The sequence below is a fragment of the Athene cunicularia genome (assembly GCF_003259725.1).
Source record: "Athene cunicularia isolate RWA chromosome 1 unlocalized genomic scaffold, athCun1 chr1_part2, whole genome shotgun sequence".
Taxonomy (NCBI): Eukaryota; Metazoa; Chordata; class Aves; order Strigiformes; family Strigidae; genus Athene; species Athene cunicularia.
The window spans coordinates 72,861,303-72,881,364 of NW_020799092.1; the positions used below are offsets into that span (position 1 = coordinate 72,861,303).

General features: G+C 37.9%; 1 protein-coding gene across 1 annotated transcript in view; it reads right to left on the reverse strand.

Moving 5' to 3' along the window:
- Positions 1 to 20,062, reverse strand: part of PCLO (piccolo presynaptic cytomatrix protein) — a gene marked incomplete at its 5' end in the record, with an annotated part of 357,264 nt that overhangs the window by 111,378 nt on the left and 225,824 nt on the right. Inside the window, one exon of the mRNA XM_026868016.1 lies at positions 14,583 to 14,708. Coding sequence (XP_026723817.1) covers positions 14,583 to 14,708 — 126 coding nt within the window. The remainder of the gene's footprint in view (positions 1 to 14,582; positions 14,709 to 20,062) is intronic.

Genomic DNA, 20,062 nt, shown 5'->3' on the forward strand with positions numbered 1-20,062 from the left:
CATAAAAGCAGTCAGGGTCAGCTATGCCATACATGTGGTGACTTGGGAATATCTTTAAAATCTACATGTTTCAAATGCGGCATGAACCATCTCACATACACTGCATCCTTTCAGACACTTAAGCAGAGCTCAAACACTGGAAAACTTAGTTGCTATCTGCCCACGTCTGCCAGACACCAAGATTGGCAGTCTGAAATCTCTTTGCCTTTAGGTTTTTTACATTTTATATTCTAGTTTTCTTCTGCTGTTACACCCAAGAAAAGGAAATGTCAATACATGCTGACCTAAAAATGCTCATTCTACCACGTATCATTTGTGAAATCTGATCTCAAATATACAAAGGAAATAGATATTAGTATGATTATTACTATCTTACTGAAATGAATGCAATTGTCTGCAAAGCCTTGTATTTTGTAAGCAGTTAATACTCTTCCCCTAGGACCATCCAAATCAAGACTAATTCAATTTTTTAAAAAAATTTTCTAAATACCTAATACTAAATCAAAACAGTTTGAAAAGTAACCTAGAACATATTAATGTACCTGGAAGGTCATTTCAGAAGTTTTCAAGTGGACCATAAACCCCATAGGTCTTAATAGTATTTTGCTTGCTGCTATATTTAGAGAGATATCAAGCATTTATTTTGGATCTGAGGCCCTCCTATTACAAACAAGGAGAAATAATACAGGTTTCAATAAATCAACAAGTTCTGGCTCAAATATTTTGGGATCTGTACAGGAAAAAAGCATAGCATACCTTTCTATTTTTCAGGCAATATTTCAGGCAACAGGTTTTGTTGTTTTTTTTTTTAGGAACAATTCAAAGTTGGAAAAGGTCTATTATAATTTATTTGTAACAAGGTTTAAATGAAATCCAGAGACACATTTTGATTATTTAATACTTTTTTACAGAAGTTTTTTGTTTTGTTCGAATGTGGAACAAAAATAAGATTTGATACTCAATTTCTGCTTGATGAAATTATTTCAAGCTTTAGTCACTAATAATATAGATAATTTGCAAGTCAATATCTTAAATTTCAGTTATCTTTAAAATTGTAATATTATATTACAAGTATACCCTAAGTGGCTTTTTTTCAGCATTTTCGTATAGAAATGTGAAGTTGTAACTATATAATTTTACACAGTAAGCCTCAAATATGTACCGTAGTCATAATGATAAATCTGGATAAAGAGTAGTCATTTTTAATCAACGTTTTGCTGGTTTATTTCAAATAATATATTCACCTGCTCCTTTTGTCTCAAGGAAACATGAAGATTACCATACTAAGTCTTCCAGCCATACCTTACTGATGATCTAATTAGGTTTTGGAATACAACATGCTTCAAGAAATTTGAAATAAAGTCTCTATGTAGCTTTTTGAGAGTGCTCATAGGATTTTCTTTCTTTAAGCTCTCTTCTAAAACATTTTCTGTATTAATTTATATAGCATTCCCATTATATAATGTATTATATTGCAAAACGGATTGCAAAAAATGATTTTTTGTTCCTCGTGTTCCTTTACCCTTTCAGCTGAATAAGAAAAATCAGTCAGATCAGATTAGGTCACAGCACAGTACAGCCCAGTTCAGCATCTCCTCTGAAAATAGCTGATACCAGATGGTTCAGAAGTTCTTTAGAAAACCTTGGAAAATTTTGTAAGAACTTGATTACAATTTTTGTTTTTCCTAAGTAACTCCAGAGATCGGTTGATTTAATTGAAGCAATTTAGGAATTACTTTGTTTTTCCTCTATTTCCTGTCTGTGCATTACTCGACACTTAATAGAAAACACAGGCTTTGTTAATGTTGCCATATCACTTTCAAAAACACTGAAGTGAAGCTCTGTAACAAAACATTCCAAATTCGTGTCCAACCTTACGTATTACCATCAGCAAAGTCTATCTGAAAGACAGATAATGTTCTACTCTGAGACAACCCACTTTCAGTAGTCCTTCTTTCTTCATGGTAAATTGTTAATTGTTAATAATGTTCCTTATAATGTTGGAAGAATCAAATGTGCATACCCTATCTAGAAAATACTTGGAAACAACAACTGATTAAAGAAAGTCTGCTTGCTGCAGTAGCTAGTTACATTAACAGGAAAATGTGCTTATTTGTAAGCCTCTTTTTACTTCTGGGAAGTGTGTCTTGCAAACAAACGGCTAACACACTGCCTCTGAGATATTCAGTGATGGTGGCTGTTTACCTGACCTGCAGCAGAACAATTGGGGACAATTCACCTTGTGCCTTGAATGTTTGCTATGTTTTATATTAATACAACACTCTGGAGTGGCAAGGCTGGCCTAATATTCCTGGAGATCCAGATTTCAGGAATGAGATTGAAGGTTAAAATTTCTATGTGTAAAAGCAAAATGTTTTAATGCACTTTTTGGAATACAAGAGCAGGGGACATAGCTATATGTAAACCGTACTTCAAGATGACCCTCACTTTGATTTTACTGGACTTTTTTCACACTAAAGTCACATCAAACTGAGTCTGCTAGTTTCAGCCCACAATGATCTGCACGATAGGAAAGGGAATTATGGTATTTTTAGCTTTCCAGTTCACTGGGAAGCCACTATCAAACAACATATGTCAGTGGCTACGAAAAATGACTTTTTCACACTGTAATAAGATTTTTCTTCTTGAAAAGCCCGTGTATGTAATTCCAAATATATATTGTTCCTTAAAAACAACAAACAAAAAAAATCTTGGTTTGGTTTTATGAGATGTGCTCCAGCACTCTTAATGTAGGCACTTCGCATCTAAATTTTAGGTTGCTAGTGAGCCAGTTCACCTAAAAGAAATAGCTACGTTCTCTGTACAGTCAATGGAGACCAGAGAGTGCTTTGATGACTTCCACTGGTAAGAAAAATTGGCCTCAGTGTCAATAACAAAGGATTTACATCTGTCTGGTTTCTTTGTATATCTGCTACACTGAAGTCCATCTTTGAAAACAGAAGACAAGAAAGAGCAATACAAGCACATATTTTTGATGCTCCAAGTTGAAATTCAACTCCCTTTTAGCACCCACAGCAAGTAGTTGCCATGCAAAGGGGCAGGCACAGCTTCTACGCATCTCTGTGCTTTTGCTGTTTGTCTGTGTATCAGGTATAACATGATCTAGACAATAGATCTCCTAGTCTATCTCTTACAACACCACACAGACTGCCTTTGACTGAAGTTGTAGCTTTATCCCTGAACATCTTGGGCCCAGTAACTAAAACGATTGCTATAGCTGAGATTCACCTCTGTGCTCATAGAGCTGGCTCTGCACCTGTATTTTTCTCTCCAATGTTGGCCAGATAAGAAAAGCTACAGCCTCCACCTTGTCACCTCTACCAGTGTGTACTGGGAATGCAGAAATAGGAAATGCAACTGCATCTTCTTAAAAATATACATATGATTTTAATACAGTGTTTAATACTATAATAGAGTCAATGTCTGGCCTGCGACCATGTCTCTGACATAAGAATGGACAGATCACACTAAAAATAGCGAAAGAAGGAATTAAACTGTTTTATGGAGACAAATGAACCTTAATAGTACTTACAGTGTCAGAATATAGCAAGAACTATCCAAGAAGAGTAAGAAGGAAGAACTGGGACCACATGGGTGGGTGATATGTGTCAATATCAGAGGCAGAAAATCAAAGCACCCGTGATGCATGTGATCCTAGAGGACAGCAAAGAGCTGTACGGTCCTCGTGGGAACTGAGAAGAAAGCTTTGTGGGCAGCCTGATGGCAGTGCTGCCTATTGCTCTTTCTGCTGTGCTCAGAAAAACAGGGCTTCAGGCACATTGGAAACAATGAGGACTCTTTCCAAGAAATACCTGGATATTCTTCCAAACAGAAAATATTCATCAAGGTCCTGAAAAATAACAGCTGTCAAAATCAGTGTGTCTGATAATTACTAATTTTATAGCTTCACATAAGTGCTTTACAATATCTAATAGTGCATTCTCATATAATCTTAGGGGAATGTTACTGAAAGCTAGTTATATCAGTGACATTTTTAACAGTGATCTTTCACAATTTGTGTTATAAGTCATCTGATGAATGCTTGTAGCTTGATTTGTTCACCACTTAATTACCTCTGGAACGCCTAGTGACTGTGCTTGCTTCTACTCACTGCTTGAATCATCCAGGTTATTTTCCTTGTCTCTATAAATTAGATTTAAATTAAGACTAAACAGAAACTCCCTAAAGAGATATTTTGATTAAATTATATATTTGCTATCGAGAATCCAAATCCTTGGTGCAATCTGTATGACAGGGCTTTTCCAGCAAAATTGATTTTTCAGCACAAAGTAGTTGTTTAAAGTATATTCAGAGCTCTTGATCATAAAGTAGTACAATCTATACTAGTTTATGTGGCACATAACAGGACTAAATGCAGGAGTGAAAAATCCATAACCTGTACTATGCAAGAGGCCAGATCTTGATGGGTCCTAATATGTATTAATTTAGTGCTTCTTTTTCATACCTTTAAGAAGTTTCTAAGTGCCCCATAAGTTTTCTCTTTCTTTCTTCTGCTTTAGATTATGTAAAAAAAAAAAAAAAATCCTGAAAGCTCAGTCTATACAGCTGCTCAGCTACTTCCTAGATCCAAGTTACACTCTAATATCTATTTTCAGTGTTGGTTTTTATTGCAGGGAAATTAAATATAGAGCAATTGCAGTGCTGGGCAGAAACGTTACAAACTCATATTACCAGCTTTATCTCATTGAAACAGATATTTTAGGTGAATTTTCTAATGAAGTATCCTGGCAAAATCTCAGTTGTATCATTCTGCTGCCATAAGATTAAACTAAATCTCCACAAACTAGATGGCCTATATTGTGAAGCAGGGAAAAGTATTTTCTAAGTGTGTTTCAACTGCCACAAAACAGATTTAGTAAATAAAATTGTGGACAGTATTATAGTAACCAGCTAACACAGATTTGTCAAACATTCATATTGCAAGTCTTTCTTCTCCCATTTCCTTCTGTAGGACCCACACAGGTGCTGAAACAATTCACATTCCTTCTGGTGATTCTGATTTCCTTCTCATATCCTAGCAAATGGCCAAACTAAACTTGTGGTACAACTCAACTCCCACCATATTAAGAATGGAATTGAGACCACTGTCAGTGGGATTGCATATGAAATGGCTAAACCGGTGTGAGAAAGGGCCCTTCCTTCCCTTCTTCATCCTAACAGATATAATGTTAATTGTAACATGGAAGTGATACACATTGTTGGGGTGTCCTTTCTACTAACTTAATTTTTATAATAGACTTTCCCTTTAAAAAAAAAAAAAATCTAAATATTTAAAAGACATTTTCTTATATCCTGAATGCTCACTGCTACGCTTAGCAGGAACAACGCTGCACATTTAATTAGTACTTACTTGAAAGAAGTACAAGGTAGGACAAAATACGTGGATGAGAGAAGCACAGCTACACTAGTGAAGATTTACAGCTAATAGGGGGTTTGTTTAGATTAAGGGGTTTGTTTAGATTAAGCACATTCTAAACAGCTTTAGGGCAAAGCTTTCAACTGAGCTATGGCATTGCCTGTTATTTTGTGCACACTTCTTTTGATAAAGTCAGTTTCTGCTGGGACAGATAAACCTGAGCCTGTAGCCCAGGGGATATGTTGAGAGCAAGCTCTCTTCTCTTCTAACCCCACAGAATAGGCATGGACAGCACAATAAATCACGAAGACTAATGATCAGAGAACAGGGTAAAGTTAATTCTTTGTTTTCTCCAATTCAGTAATAAATTAAAGCAGTCAAACTGCAAAATGGAAGTGCGGAACAGGAAGACTCTTTCTGTTCTTTTAAGAACTGATCCAAAGTTTTTTGAGGTTTTTTTTTCTTCCCTTCTTTTTAATTTCTTTTCATCATTTTCCGCCTTCGTCATGCTACCTGCTTTCTGCCAGAAGTGTAATTATCAGAGGGACTCAAGAAGGGATGCTGGCTCTTCACTATCCCTAGCTTCATGGGGACTGGAAAATCTCTTTTCACTGTAATGCCCTCATAAATGTTTCTAATTTTAGCTGGATAAACAGCAAGTAGCACTCACTACAGTCTTTTAAAACTCAGGAAGATCTGGTGCCTATTGCACTTCCCACTGATAGATGATCGAGACCAATCCGTGTTACACTTGAGTCCATCTATAACTCAGGGATAAGAGGGAAGTATGGCAAGAGGAGTAGGGGGAAGGATAGCGACTTACTGCTTCTGGTCTGGTTTTCCAACTATTTAGGTGCCCATGACCATTCCAGCCACACTGCAATTTCCAAGCAACATCCAAAGTATGTCCACGATACGATACGAGATAGTTTCGATAAGACAGACAGCCATTACACATGCTATTGCTTTTTCGAAATCCCATCTGAAATTGAGTCTGGTCTTGTTATTCAGCACTTGGTGCTATCCAAAAATGCTTCAAACAAGCTACAGAAAGTTGTTCTTAACAGTTTGTAATCATTTCACGGGCTGGCTAATATTCCAGTTGCCTGTCCCACTGTTCTTCTGAGAGGACTTAAAATAAATCATGTATTTCCAATGCCAGTAAATAACATGCTTTAAGATGACAAAGACTTAAAAACTTGAAAAGTTACGATTGAAAATTTATGATCTGAAAACTCATTAAGGGAACACCCCTGGGGCACAGCTGAGGTGAAACAGCTTCTGGAAGCTAGATAGTTGACATTTTTTCCTGTAGGAGTAAGAAAGCTGCTTGTATTCAGAGATGTTACTGCCCAGAACCCAGGAAATACTTTGCAGATTAAACAGTGATGCTAATATTCCAACTGCCTCTATCCAGCATTCTTATACTCAGATTCATCTTAATTATATTAGACAACCAAAGTACAGTTATCTCCCCACATTACCTATCTCCTCTCTAGTGTGCTCATTAGCCTTATTTACATTCTCCTCAAAGGAAGCATTGTAGGTAGTATAAATACTCAAGATATTATTCTCCAGTTAATGCAGACTTCATTGTCATTGTGCATGACAGATTGCTCACACACCATAAACCTATTCGTTGTCTTTCAGCTTTCACTTGCAGGCTTCCCTAGACTGAAAGTTGCTACATAGGGCTCTCATATTTCTCTCTCATATTTAAGCCATTTTTCTGTGTGAGTAGCTGATTCTTGTGGGTTTTTTTTTGTTGTTGTTGTTGTTGTTGTTGTTTTGTTTTGTTTTTTGTTTTTGTTTTGTTTTGTTTTGTTTTTTTAGTAGATTTCCACCTAAAATAGCAGCTTCCCTCTTTACCATCATATATACTTACACCTTTATCACAATTTTCTTTTTGATTAACTGCCTGTCCTGGAAGTAACGAAGACCTGTAGTAATGATGCTTGGACCCATATAGATGAGGGTCCCAGTGAGATCTGGCTTTTTCTTATCTGCCTTCAAAGAAATATCTCAGGACACATTCTTCTATTGTGAAGCCTGAGGCTATGGGACACTTGAAGTGGGTTAGGTCAGAAGCCAAGTTCCACACCATGCATGAGATCTGTAGAGCATTCTGGCCAAGGCAGACTTCTGACAGGACTTCCTAGGTCTGCCTCCTCTTTCAGAGAACTGAAGTTGAGGAGCTCGACTGCTCTCCAAAGTCCATGGAGGTAATCCAAACAGCTCTTTCCTCCTTTCTCCTATGATACTCCTGTTTGGGTGGAAAACACTTCCCACTGGTCTAGATGTGGCTCTCTTTTGGCAGTCACAACACAATGTTTTGGTATACCCTGTTCATTTTATACGTCAGTCCTGGTGTGGAAAGCAGTGAACATGTTTCTCCTCATACTGGCTTAATACCTGTGAGGAAGTGTTCTCTGACACCGTGGCCATGCTCCATGGCTTCAAGAGATAATGAGCTGTGCCATCCCATGATAGTCCAATGGAAGGCTCTTAGTTTCAATCTGAGGAATTAATCTTATGTTTATTTGGCCTCATATTAGGGCAGGAGAGAGAGAGAGAGAGAGACTGAGCTGTGCACCAGTCTTCTTACAAAAGGAAATTTTGACACTTGAATATATAAAAATGTGTAAGACTTTCTATAGAAGAAGGAAAAGAGGTGTGAATAAATAGGGATAAGAGGAATGGGGAGACTTCAGTTTTATATCTTGAAGGCATCTTGAATTTCTGAGATTGCACAGTTTTCTAAAGATGAAAGAGAGCTCTGATGTTCCTAATAATGATCCACACATTCAAAATACTCTGCTGAGTGGAACTGACCATGTGGACTGGGGAACTTCCAGCACAATTAAAGGCAAACAAACAATTTGGAAAACTGACCATCTGCATCTTAGCAGTAGAATATAAATCTAAAAGGTTCAGAGTACATTTAAGAACTCATCTTCAGTCTTCAGACTTTGGTGCTGAGGACATTGGATGTGCTGTTACCTACTCTTGGACCTGCCATCAGGCTACAAGTTACTCTTCTTAGAGCACCTTCATGGTGTTCTGAGCAGCAATGTTTCTTGCATCCTAAGGGGAGTAGTTATTAATCTAGATCAAAATAAGTGTCTAAGGATTCGACTGAGGTGCAGGGCACTGTTAACTACCGCAGAACTCTGAAATGGCAATGCATTTTCTCTTCTCTGACCTACTTAACAGCTTTAATAGGGTGGCATTATCTTTCATTGACTGTACATATATCAGGTAGTTTTTTCTTAGAATATTATTGGACCAGCTTCAGGATGGGAAAGCTTAAAATATCCCTGTATAATGAGTATTTTTACTAAATTATAAAATGCAAAATTCAACTGAATTGAATTGAATAGCACGTCTTCGCTAGCGTGGACTGTTTATATACTAAAAGTCTACAGTGAAGGTCTGTGACTCATAAGGTAGGTGGCATCCTTTCAGGTTATGCTAGAAATGTTGCATTGTTATATTTGCTATAGAATAGAAATCTGGAGAGCTATTTCAGTATTTTTAATAATAAGAGTTTTTATCTTCACTCCTGTTCTTAAGTTTGGGAAGATATTATTTAAGTGAGGCATACATATTAAAAATAAACATGCACTCATAAAGCCTCGGACAGGTTAACAAAAATCTGATCAGCGTCATGGTTGCTGTTGAATGGAGTGTCAGCAAAGGCAGAAGATTACCAAAAATCAGGTTCACTGCTAGCTTTTAGACCATGCAAGTTCCCTGGAATAGCCAAGAGACTGGAAAGTCAGGGAATCTCTTAATCTTGGTGAATGTCAGCTGGCTTAAGCAGTGCAACACAGTATGTCTGGCTGATTGAAAATGGAACAAGACACACATGGTTCACCAGTTACCAGGCTCTCCAGTCAGCCTGCTGAAATGGTCCAATAAGAAAATTTCAATGCTAAGGGCATCCAGAAAATTTGTCACGGTGGTAACACACGTTAATATTTTATTTCTGACTTTTACTCTAGGTTCTGTTTCCGAAAAATGCTGGCAGAAATGCCATTCACCCAGTAGATTCACCAAGTGGAATATAACCGAACTGTTTCTGTCAACACAAGAGGGAGCACAGGCACATCTATCAAATTGACACAGTCCCTGCACTTGATGAGCTCAGTAGAACGAGTCTTCCACCTCCAGTTTTTGTAATGCCAGTGAGTGATGAATCAGAGATATTCTTGACATCTGAAAGCAATTCAAGGTGAGAGAACCAAGAAGACTGGTATTTGCCAGTCAGAACTATAAATAAACTTTTCAGCACTAAAACTCCTCCAAAGCTATTTCACTAGGCTGAAATTTTATGGATAGCTGTTCCCTAAGGAAAGGAATGCTATCTGTATTTTAAACTGTGTCATTTCTTTATATATGTAGTCATGCAGACAGCAGGCAGGACTTTGGCTTCCTGCACAACCACAGTAAATCGCTCCCTGTTCCTTACGCTATTGACAGGATTTTCAGACCTGACACAATGTTTTCTGTTTTTAGAATTAGAGGAATTAATTAAGTTGATGGGATTTTTCACAGTGACTCATGTTCTTAGAAAGGCTAATGAGTCAAGATAGTAGCTTGTAATGACATTAGTATATGTTTACTTGATGACTAGTATGCAGTCTAGGTTGAATCCACACAGTTTAACAGAAGAGGTGACTCATGATTACACATTGCTAATATGTAATTGTCATTTACAGGTAATGAAGTATAAAGTTTTATGTATGTGATGTGAAAGACAGCAAATAACTTGAAAAATAAATGAAGACTACCCTCTATTTTTCAGACACAACAATATGAGCAGTATTGGTAACATTAACAGTGGTCTGGATTTACACAGTTCAATATGACAATGATTGAAGACTTAAATGGATTTTAGCACTTCTGAAGGATAGAGGTTAAATGTGCATCAACCATATTGCCACTAAAACAAACAAACAAACAAAACCAACAGTGAAGTAGACAAATATTCTTTCTTGATCTATGATAGCCATATAAAATAATATAAGAAGTAAACTAGATGTAAAGGCAAGATTTAAAAGGAAAAAAAAGACTAAGGGGAAGTATTTGTCTTGTATGCTATAGTAATGGTACATTCTGCAGTAAGCATTTTTTCACAACATCACAGAATCGTCTAGGTTGGGAAAGACCTTGAAGATCATCCAGTCCAATCATTAACATCACATTAGGTTAATGACAGTTCCCAACTACAACATATCCCTCAGCGCTATGTTGACCTGATTCCTAAACCCCTCCAGGGATGGGGACACCACCCCCACCCTGGGCAGCCCATTCCAACACCCAACAACCCCTTCTTGAAAGAAATGCTTCCTAATATCCAGTCTAAACCTTCCCTGGCACAACTTGAGGCCATTCCTTCTTGTCCTATCGCTTATTACTTGCTTAAGGAGACTCATCCCCAGCTCTCTGCACCCTCCTGTCAGGGAGCTGTAGAGGGCGATGAGGTCTCCCCTCAGCCTCCTCTTCTCCAGACTAAACCCCCCCAGTTCCCTCAGCCGCTCCCCGTACGACCTGTGCTCCAGACCCTGCACCAGCTCCGTTGCCCTTCTCTGGACACGCTCGAGTCATTCAATGTCCTTTTTGTAGTGAGGGGCCCAAAACTGAACACAGGAATCGAGGGGCGGCCTCACCAGTGCCGAGCACAGGGCTCAGATCCCTTCCCTGTCCCTGCTGGCCACGCTATTGCTGACACAAGCCAGGATGCCATTGGCCTTCTTGGCCCCCTGGGCACACTGCTGGCTCCTGTCCAGCCGGCTGTCAATCAATACCCCCAGGTCCCTCTCTGACTGGCAGCTCTCCAGCCACTCCTCCCCAAGCCTGTAGCGCTGCTGGGGGTTGTTGTGGCCCAAGGGCAGCCCCCGGCATTTGCCCTTATGGAAACTCCCCCAGTTGGGCTCAGCCCATGGCTCCAGCCTGTCCAGGTCTCTCTGCAGAGCCTCCCCACCCTCGAGCAGATCAACACTCCCACCCAACTGGGTGTCACCTGCAAACTGACTGAGGGTGCACTCGATCCCCTCGTCCAGATCATCAATAAAGATGTTAAACAGGAGTGGCCCCAACACCGAGCCCTGGGGGACACCACTCGTGACCGGCCGCCAACTGGATTTAACTCCGTTCACCACAACTCTCTGGGCCTGGTCATCCAGACAGTTTTTTACCCAGCAAAGCGTGTGCCTGTCCAAGCCATGAGCGGCCAGTTTTGTAAGGAGAATGCTGTGGGAAACGGTGTCAAAGGCCTTGCTAAAGTCAAGGTAGACAAGATTCACAGCCTTTCCCTCATCCAACAAGCAGGTCGCCCTGTCATAGAAGGAGATCAGGTTTGTCAAGCAGGACCTGCCTTTCATAAACCCATGATGACTGGGCCTGAGCATCTGGTTGTCCCGCATGTGTTGTGTGATGGCACTCAGGATGAGCTGCTCCATCAGCTTCCCGGGCACCAAAGTCAAGCTGACAGGCCTCTAATTTCCCCGATCATCCTTGTGACCATTCTTATAGATGGGCGCCACATTGGCCAATTTCCAATCAGTCGGGATCTCCCCGGTCAGCCAGGACTGCTGGGAAATGATGGAAAGCAGCTTGGCGAGCACCCCAGCCAGCTCCTTCAGCATCCTTGGGTGTATCCCATCCGGTCCCATAGACTTGTGTGTGTCCATGTGATGCAGCAGGTCACTGACTGTCTCCTCCTGGATTGCAGGGGGGTCGTTCTCCCAGTCTCTATCTCCTGGCTGAGGAGACTGGATTCCCTCAGTACAACTAGTGTTGCTATCAAAGACTGAGGCAAAGGCATTAAGCACCTCAGCCTTTTCCTCATCACTTGTTACCATGTTTCCTCTTGTGTCTAGAAGGGGATGGAGACTCTCCCTGGTCTTTCTTTTGCTGCTGACATACTTACAGAAATATTTCTTGTTGTCCTTGATTGCTGAAGCCAGATTAATTTCCAGCTGGGCTTTAGACCTCCTGATTTCTGCCCTGCATATCCTCACAGCATCTTTGTAATCACTGTGAGTGGCTAGACCCTTCTTCCAAAAGCTGTAAATTCTCCTTTTCTCCCTGAGTTGCAGCCAAAGCTCCCTGTTCAGCCAGGGTGGTCTTCTCTGTCACTGGATTCTCTTACAGCACCTGGGGACCGCCTGCTCCTGAGCCATTAACACTTCCTTCTTGAAGAGTACTCAGCCTTCCTGGACAGTCTTTCTGACAGAACATTTAACACATCAATAGTAAAAGATTCTGGGATATTTTGTGGATGAATTCTAAAGATTAATATAGTGATTTTAACGGAGCTGATTTATGTCAATATATGCAAGGCCAGGATACTTTTATGTGACTGATCATATGATGGGAGAATGAAACAAAGGAATAAATATTTTACTGTCCTGTTCATGTTTCTATAAAATATGACTAAACCTTCAAAATACATTATGTGAACAAACAGAAAATCAAACTGCCACATCTGAACTTCTCCTTTACTTATTGTAAATCTAAGATATTCTTGATCACTGCTAAAATATACCTATATGGTGAATGAAGAACTTCTTTTAACCTCAATTTCCAGAGAAGTTCCTGACAAGAGAAACTGGAAGACAGGAGATAATTCCATTCAGTAACTGCTCATCCTCTTTTTTGAAATGTCGAGTTGTGGGGAAATGTTGAATAACTACATTCTCTCCTCTTTACCTGCTTGATACTGAAACAATGCATGCATGACCCAGCAGAGTTATGCAAGAACTACTCTTTTGTATGAAGGGAATCAAAACTATTATTTGCTTCAGGAAGACACTATGGTTGATTCTTTCATCATTTGTGTGTAATAAATAACACTATTCTATTGTCTGATGAGTGTGATACTACCAATTAAATATGAATGTCAGAATCAACTCTATAGGAAAAAAAGCAAGATATTTTTGTTGGTACATCATTTCATTGGCATCGGTGTACATGCACCTCTTTATGTATATCATTAAAATATTGGCAAAGAAACTACCAAGGATGTAAAAGGCATCAGGATGAATGCAGGTGACTGTTTTGTAATAAGAGTGAAATATTTAAACTACTCTAAAGTACTTTTGAAAGTACTCTTGAAAGTACTTTTGATTTAATCATGACTTTTGTTGCATGTTTACTATTTGCTATTACATATTTGCTATTCAGAAAACTGATATGTATTGAATTCTGCCTGGGAGAAATGTTCTTCCTGCTTATCTTCTTTGCTTTGCTATTTTTTCGTGGATATCTGCCTTTTTTAAAGACATAAAAATAATTAAATTAATTAGAAACAAATGTATTATATTTTTGTCCATGGATAAACTGACATTTCAGGTGTATACAGATATTCACGTGAAGAAAGAAACTAGAAAATAATTATACAGAGAAGGGACCCTTTATGTGATCATGGCTAGAAATAAATTGATACTAGACAGAATTATCAAATTTGTAATAATCCTAGAAAATTTAATTCTAAATAAGTAAAATTCATTTAACCTAGCTTTAGTTGTCTAAAGGGTGATGAGTAGTCTAATGCAGTCTTCTTAAAGTCTACTAAATGAGGAAGACACTCCCAGATCTTGAAACAGAGGTCTGTGGTAGATGAAATAATTGCCCTTCTGTAGATGCTTCTTTTCCTCTGTTGCCTGTTGAGGCAGGTTGGATGACTATCTTAAACTGGAAAACTAAAGTCAAGTCAGATAAATTCAGTCAAGTCTGACTTTAAGGCATTTCAAAAAAACAATAGTGCGTGTAAATGAGGAAGAACTGGATGCGTGACCGATTTTACCTGTGCAACTAAGATATGAAAGTATCCTGAAGCATAAATACTTAGATGATCAAGCCAGATTAGAGATCTTCAAAATGCTGATGATATACAGTTGGACTCTAGCCATATTATCTTACCCCCAGTGCAGACGGTATGTTGGCATGTATTACTGAAGACCTGCAATAATACTGCTCACTGTGGCAATTCTCTTTGGCTATAGAAGTCATAAAATGACATTCTATCAGTCCTTTTCTGCTTTACAACTCATTGTGGTTTAGAGGGGCTCTCAGATGCCCCTTACTCCTGGCACAAGATTACACGTGTTGTGCAAGAGAAAATGTATATTCTACCAAACTCCCAATGCTCCCATGGTTCCATATTCATTTATCTTACCTTCTATCAGCTTCCCTGTCTGCTCTGCATTGCCCCCAGGCAAGATCTTGGCAATGTAAGCTCCAATTTCCCCACAGCTTCCTGGAATTTCTTTGCCACCTACAACTCGGATTCCCAGTCCATTGCCTGTAATCAAAAGAAAGATAAAACTTTAAACAGAGATGAAGCAATGAATAATTCACTAGAAAGAAAGGAGGAGAACAACTCAGCATAGGTTACTGAAGGGTGTCACCAATAGCTTCTGGATATGGCTGGAAGATTAAGGTTAACTGCAGTCCCATCTGCCACTTTCCCAAAGACTTAACTTTAGGTAGAAGTGTTTCTGTGAAGGAAAAGATCTTGAATAACTACTGTATGACTGACATAACACAAATAACTGTTTCACTAAAAATTACACTGAAACTAATACATCCTTCTTCTGACAGCCTCACTGTACTGCAAAGGGCTTATTTGCAGAGGAAACCTGTTTTAAGCAAACCATAATTTGCAATATTAATTAAATTGCATTAAATTGATAGAAATCCATGTGACGTGTGGACTCAAAGGATAGTTTTATCATATGCCTAAAACATGCATGCAATTTAGCTGAAAAACTACATTAGCTGAGCTTTTAGAATCAACATAAATATGGAGACAGATGAAGATCATTGAGCTCCAGAAGCAAAGCATGTACATTTCCATGAACTTATATTTGGCAGATGCTGTTATTTTTCTCAAATATTTGCATTTAATTGATATCTTTTATATCAAAGGATATACAAATTATTGAAGTGGAAAAAGCCTACAATCAAAGCATCATCAAATCTAACATATTTTCTCTCTTTTTAAAAATTACAAAGATTAAAACATTTTGATCACTCCATTTATTTTAGCTGGAGAGAAACAGATCCCTAATCTCCCTTACATATGTAACAGTGAAACTGAAAACAAAAGCTTGAAAAATAGTCTCATAAAGCTAATCTTATGTATTGCCAGTTTTTCATGCTATCTCACTATTAAAAAACATACTTCCCTTAAAAGAAATACAAATTTCTTCTTAGAAGGGAAAAAAAAAATCACATAAGATCATTCACACATTTATATTCAAGGGAATATAAAGGCTGATTTTCCCACCTTTACTGTAATGGCTAAGAAAATAATTTTTAATTTATTAATTTAATAAGCCAAACCCTCTGAGTGATTAGACTGATCAGATATAACAAGCCCACTACACAATCTGGTTGCAAAGTTTTATCTATTTAGATTAAAGTTTTTCCTCATAATGCTATTAATGTCTGATAAGTCAGCCCTGATTTTCTTTAGAAGCAAGAGAGCCACATCATTGAGTCTCTGGCCAAAACCATTTTCATTAGTTTCATTATTCCTTTGTGCCTCGGGTTTCTTCATAATTGTATATTAGACATTTTCCAAACAAGCATTTTAATTTATTTTGGTATATGCCTGGTGTCCAGATATACGCATGGATCCTGTACAGCACAATGTAAAGGAAAGGAGGGTCAAAGTAGACTTATGACTTAAGCGGTTTAGCAGGAATTACTTAATATGGGAAGAGCTCATTCTGCCACTGCAAGCCTGGACCAAAATGGTGTATCCCCCTAACAGACCAATAAAAGAAGTGAGAGCAACCAAGGAAAACTAATGGTGAGGAATGAGAAGGAAATATGTGAGGATTGTTCTTACAGATACTGCATGGTAATTACCATACAAGCACTGAGATGAACAGACTGTTATATAAATCAGGCAGCATGCGTTGTTGGTGCATGCAAGAAGTTCAGCTACACAACTAGTGGCGTGGGCTGGTGGCACCTCAGATGATGGATACAGATCAATCTTAGGGAGATGGTGTATTTCCATTAGGCCTATGTTTTGTGACCTACCATAGCACAATTTGGGTGTGGTTTCAGTGATGGGATGACCACTGGTGATGTGTTATTAGTACACAGAACTTTTAGTGAATTATTTCAGTGTGGGCTGATGGCCAAGGATCAGTTTCAGGGGTACAGAGGGAATAAGCTATGACATGGCTGAGGGCTAGTGTATGATAAATGGTATGACAGACCTTGAGTTTTTACAAAGGATGATCATCACACTTTGCAGACCAGATCTTGTCCTGTTTAGTTTGTAATAGGAGAAAATATTTTTGGTATGGTACTACTGGGAGCGCAGGTAGGAGTTTTGTATGCATATGTTGAACATAGATCACCTCCAGATTATATTTATATCCAATTTTGAGATAAAGTTCAGATATGTTGCATAAACCCATTTCAGAGTCTGTATTTTTGTTTTACTTATGTGTTTTTATTTAGTCTTGATATTTTCAGACCAGTTTAGAGATTTAGGGAATATGTAGACTCAACCTTATGACAACATGAATAATAACTCCGTAAATTAGAACTGTGTAAAGATTTGATATGGCAAGAACATCCTCTCAAGTTTACTTTGTTTCTTGTCCAATGCAATTTCCCAGTTCAAAACACTCTATGAAGTGCTGTGCAGGCACGTCTGAGTATCTTCAGTAGGAGTTATGAATACTCAGACAATAGCACGAAATTTGCTAGTAAATTCCTTGAGATTTTTGCTAAGAATTTTAGCCAGTTTGCCCCCTCTCTACATTTTTTTCATCTTTTTTTGTAATATGAAGACCTGAGAAACATCTTTAAGAAAGTCAGCGTCTTGTAAGACTTTACACCGATGAATGTAAAGTAATGAAAAAGAATGCAATAATTTTTAAGCCTTTTTTTGGACATGACCAGTGAACAGTTGTTTCTCCCTCTTTTAACATAAAATTAGAACTGGAAAAGTATAAACGTTTCAGCTTGAGGGGGACTATCTAAAAAATCCTGTAAAGGCACCCATAAAATAAACACCTAAATACTAAAGCGACTTACAGGCATGGGTAATATAGTTAAATTTCTGCTACAAGATAGTAGCTAATATTCCTTTAATTACAAACTTGGTATGGATGATAATTGATTAACTAAACATATTGATGTTTGGCTGTTTTGTGACAGAAATGATTTGATATACAGAAAGGATGCTGTGTTTTAAACAATAGCTATATTGGCACTCTGGGACTGTCCTATGGGAAATGCTAAGATTATTTTTGTTGAGGAAAATAATTTTTCAGTGTAATTGGAAGAAACTGCATAGCTATTTTAAACTAAATACCTTATTTCAGTGCAAATTTGAAATTTAAGACTGATAAAGTTTATTTTTCCTGACTCGATGGGAAAAGCTAACCCATCATACTAAGGATGGGTCTAAAGGTCCTTTACAAAAGTTGAAAAATACGATCTTAAAAAAAATAAGCACCTCATTGCATAAAGTGAAATCATACCACAATAAAAGCATTTAAACACTAGTCCATTATTAGGACTTAGAAATTCATGACGGCTGCTCTGCACATTTATCAGAGTACCTCTGATCAAACACTATTGAAAGAGTCGTATGTTACAGATTTGAGGCTTACAACTGGGAACCACTAAGTTCAGCAAATCCAATAAACCATTATTAGACAACACATGCAAATAATTACACTGTAACTTACACTTAACCTACACAGTCAACATGGACTTGTCAACAGATCAGTAAGACTGGACGCTTTTCATCACATTAGGGAAGTAACTTTACAGGGTCAGAATTTTGTCATGATATACCTACCTATACCTATCTCTACCTCTGATAGCTTAATTATAACAGAATGAGAGAGGTGATCTGCCATAGAAATAAGTGTACAAGACACTTGACTTCAGAAGAAATTCTATGGATACCTGTGCCAGAGCACTTTGAAAATCATGGCTGACATTGGTCCTGATTTAGCAAATCTAAGGTGTTCGTCCATAATACTGATAATAAAATCAATTCTTTTCCATGCTATTATGCAAAGATTTTTATTCTAGACACTTTGGAAATGCCTGTGATTTTATGTTTGCAGGTTTTAGAGTCAAATGTATTACTGACATACTATATTAAGTAGAATCATGCTTACTAAGCGACAACCACAGGGCAGGGTCTATGTTTGTGTTTGCACAAGTTCTTGTTGCTGGACAAATCAGGGGATATTTAATTTAATTTCATTTGTTTGCACTAAATTAGAAAATTGTATTCTATTATTACTATGTTGTAAAAATGTTACTAGAAGAAATATTTTAACGTAAATTACAGAACATTGAATTCCTGGCAGTCAGAATGAATGTTAGTTACTTTTTGCCCAGTGAACTTTAAGTGCTCTGTTCTGGCTAACAAAGAAATATTGCTTGGATGTTGCTGTGTTTTCTCATGTGAAGATGGGATTTCAAACCTCTTTATAATGTATCTATTGAAAATTCTGAGTTTACTACTTCTGTTTCCAGTGTTGACCAATTTAGCACCCAGACTGCAGATAATTTAAGAATACTACAAATCATATGCTTTTTCCGTTGTTTTTTGATTTTATTTTATATTTTTGAGTCTTAATTGCCATCTCTCAGACCATTTTGATATAACCAGACATTCATATTAGGATTTTCAGATTAATGAACTACTGTTTTCTTTTTTAGAAGACACAGGATTAGTTAACCATCAGAAAATGAATCACTGTGCTTTGAATGAGAGAGGGCAACATTCAGAACTCTGAGTATTGATTTCTGTGGAAAAGGTCTTCAGGAAAACATCTCGTCAAAGCAAATTTTATGCATTTAAGATCCAGTCCATTTTAGGATGCTTCAAAGCTAGAAGACTGTTAATTTATTGCAACTGGTTTTACTGATTTCTCAAGGCCGTGATCCTACCCTGCTATAAAATCTTAACTAAAGCCTTAACTAATGCAGCATGCTAAGCAAAACAGCTCCCCAAAACCCCCACAACCCAAAAAGCCTAATGCTAAACTTTAACAAGATCACACAAGAAGATCACACAACTAAACTGGTTTTATACTTTGATAAACAAATATGGATACTAAATCATTACAGTTGGCTTGTGAGCCACTGATTTATATAGCTGAAAATACAAACTTAGAAGCTTTAAATCACCTGCCCAGTGGATGAAGGGAAGGTGGTGGATGTATTTTGTCTAGATTTAAGTAAGACTTTTGATACTGTCCCTCACAGTGTCCTCCTGGACAAGTTGTCCAACTGTGGGGTAAGCAGGTTCATGGACTGCTGGGTCAACTGGCTGAAAGACAGAGCTCAAGGGCTGTAGTGAATGGGGTTACATCTGGCTGGCAACCGGTCATCAGCAGTGTTCCTCGGGGATCGATTCTAGAGCCAGTTCTGTTCTATACATTTATCAATGATCTGGATGCAGGAGTTGAATGCACTGTTAGCAAGTTTGTTGATAAATACAAACTAGGAGGTGCTGTTGACTCCCTTGAGGGCCATGACTGGAGCTTTTCTTTTCTTTTCTTTTCTTTTCTTTTCTTTTCTTTTCTTTTCTTTTCTTTTCTTTTCTTTTCTTTTCTTTTCTTCTCTTCTCTTTTCTTTTCTTTTCTTTTCTTTTCTTTT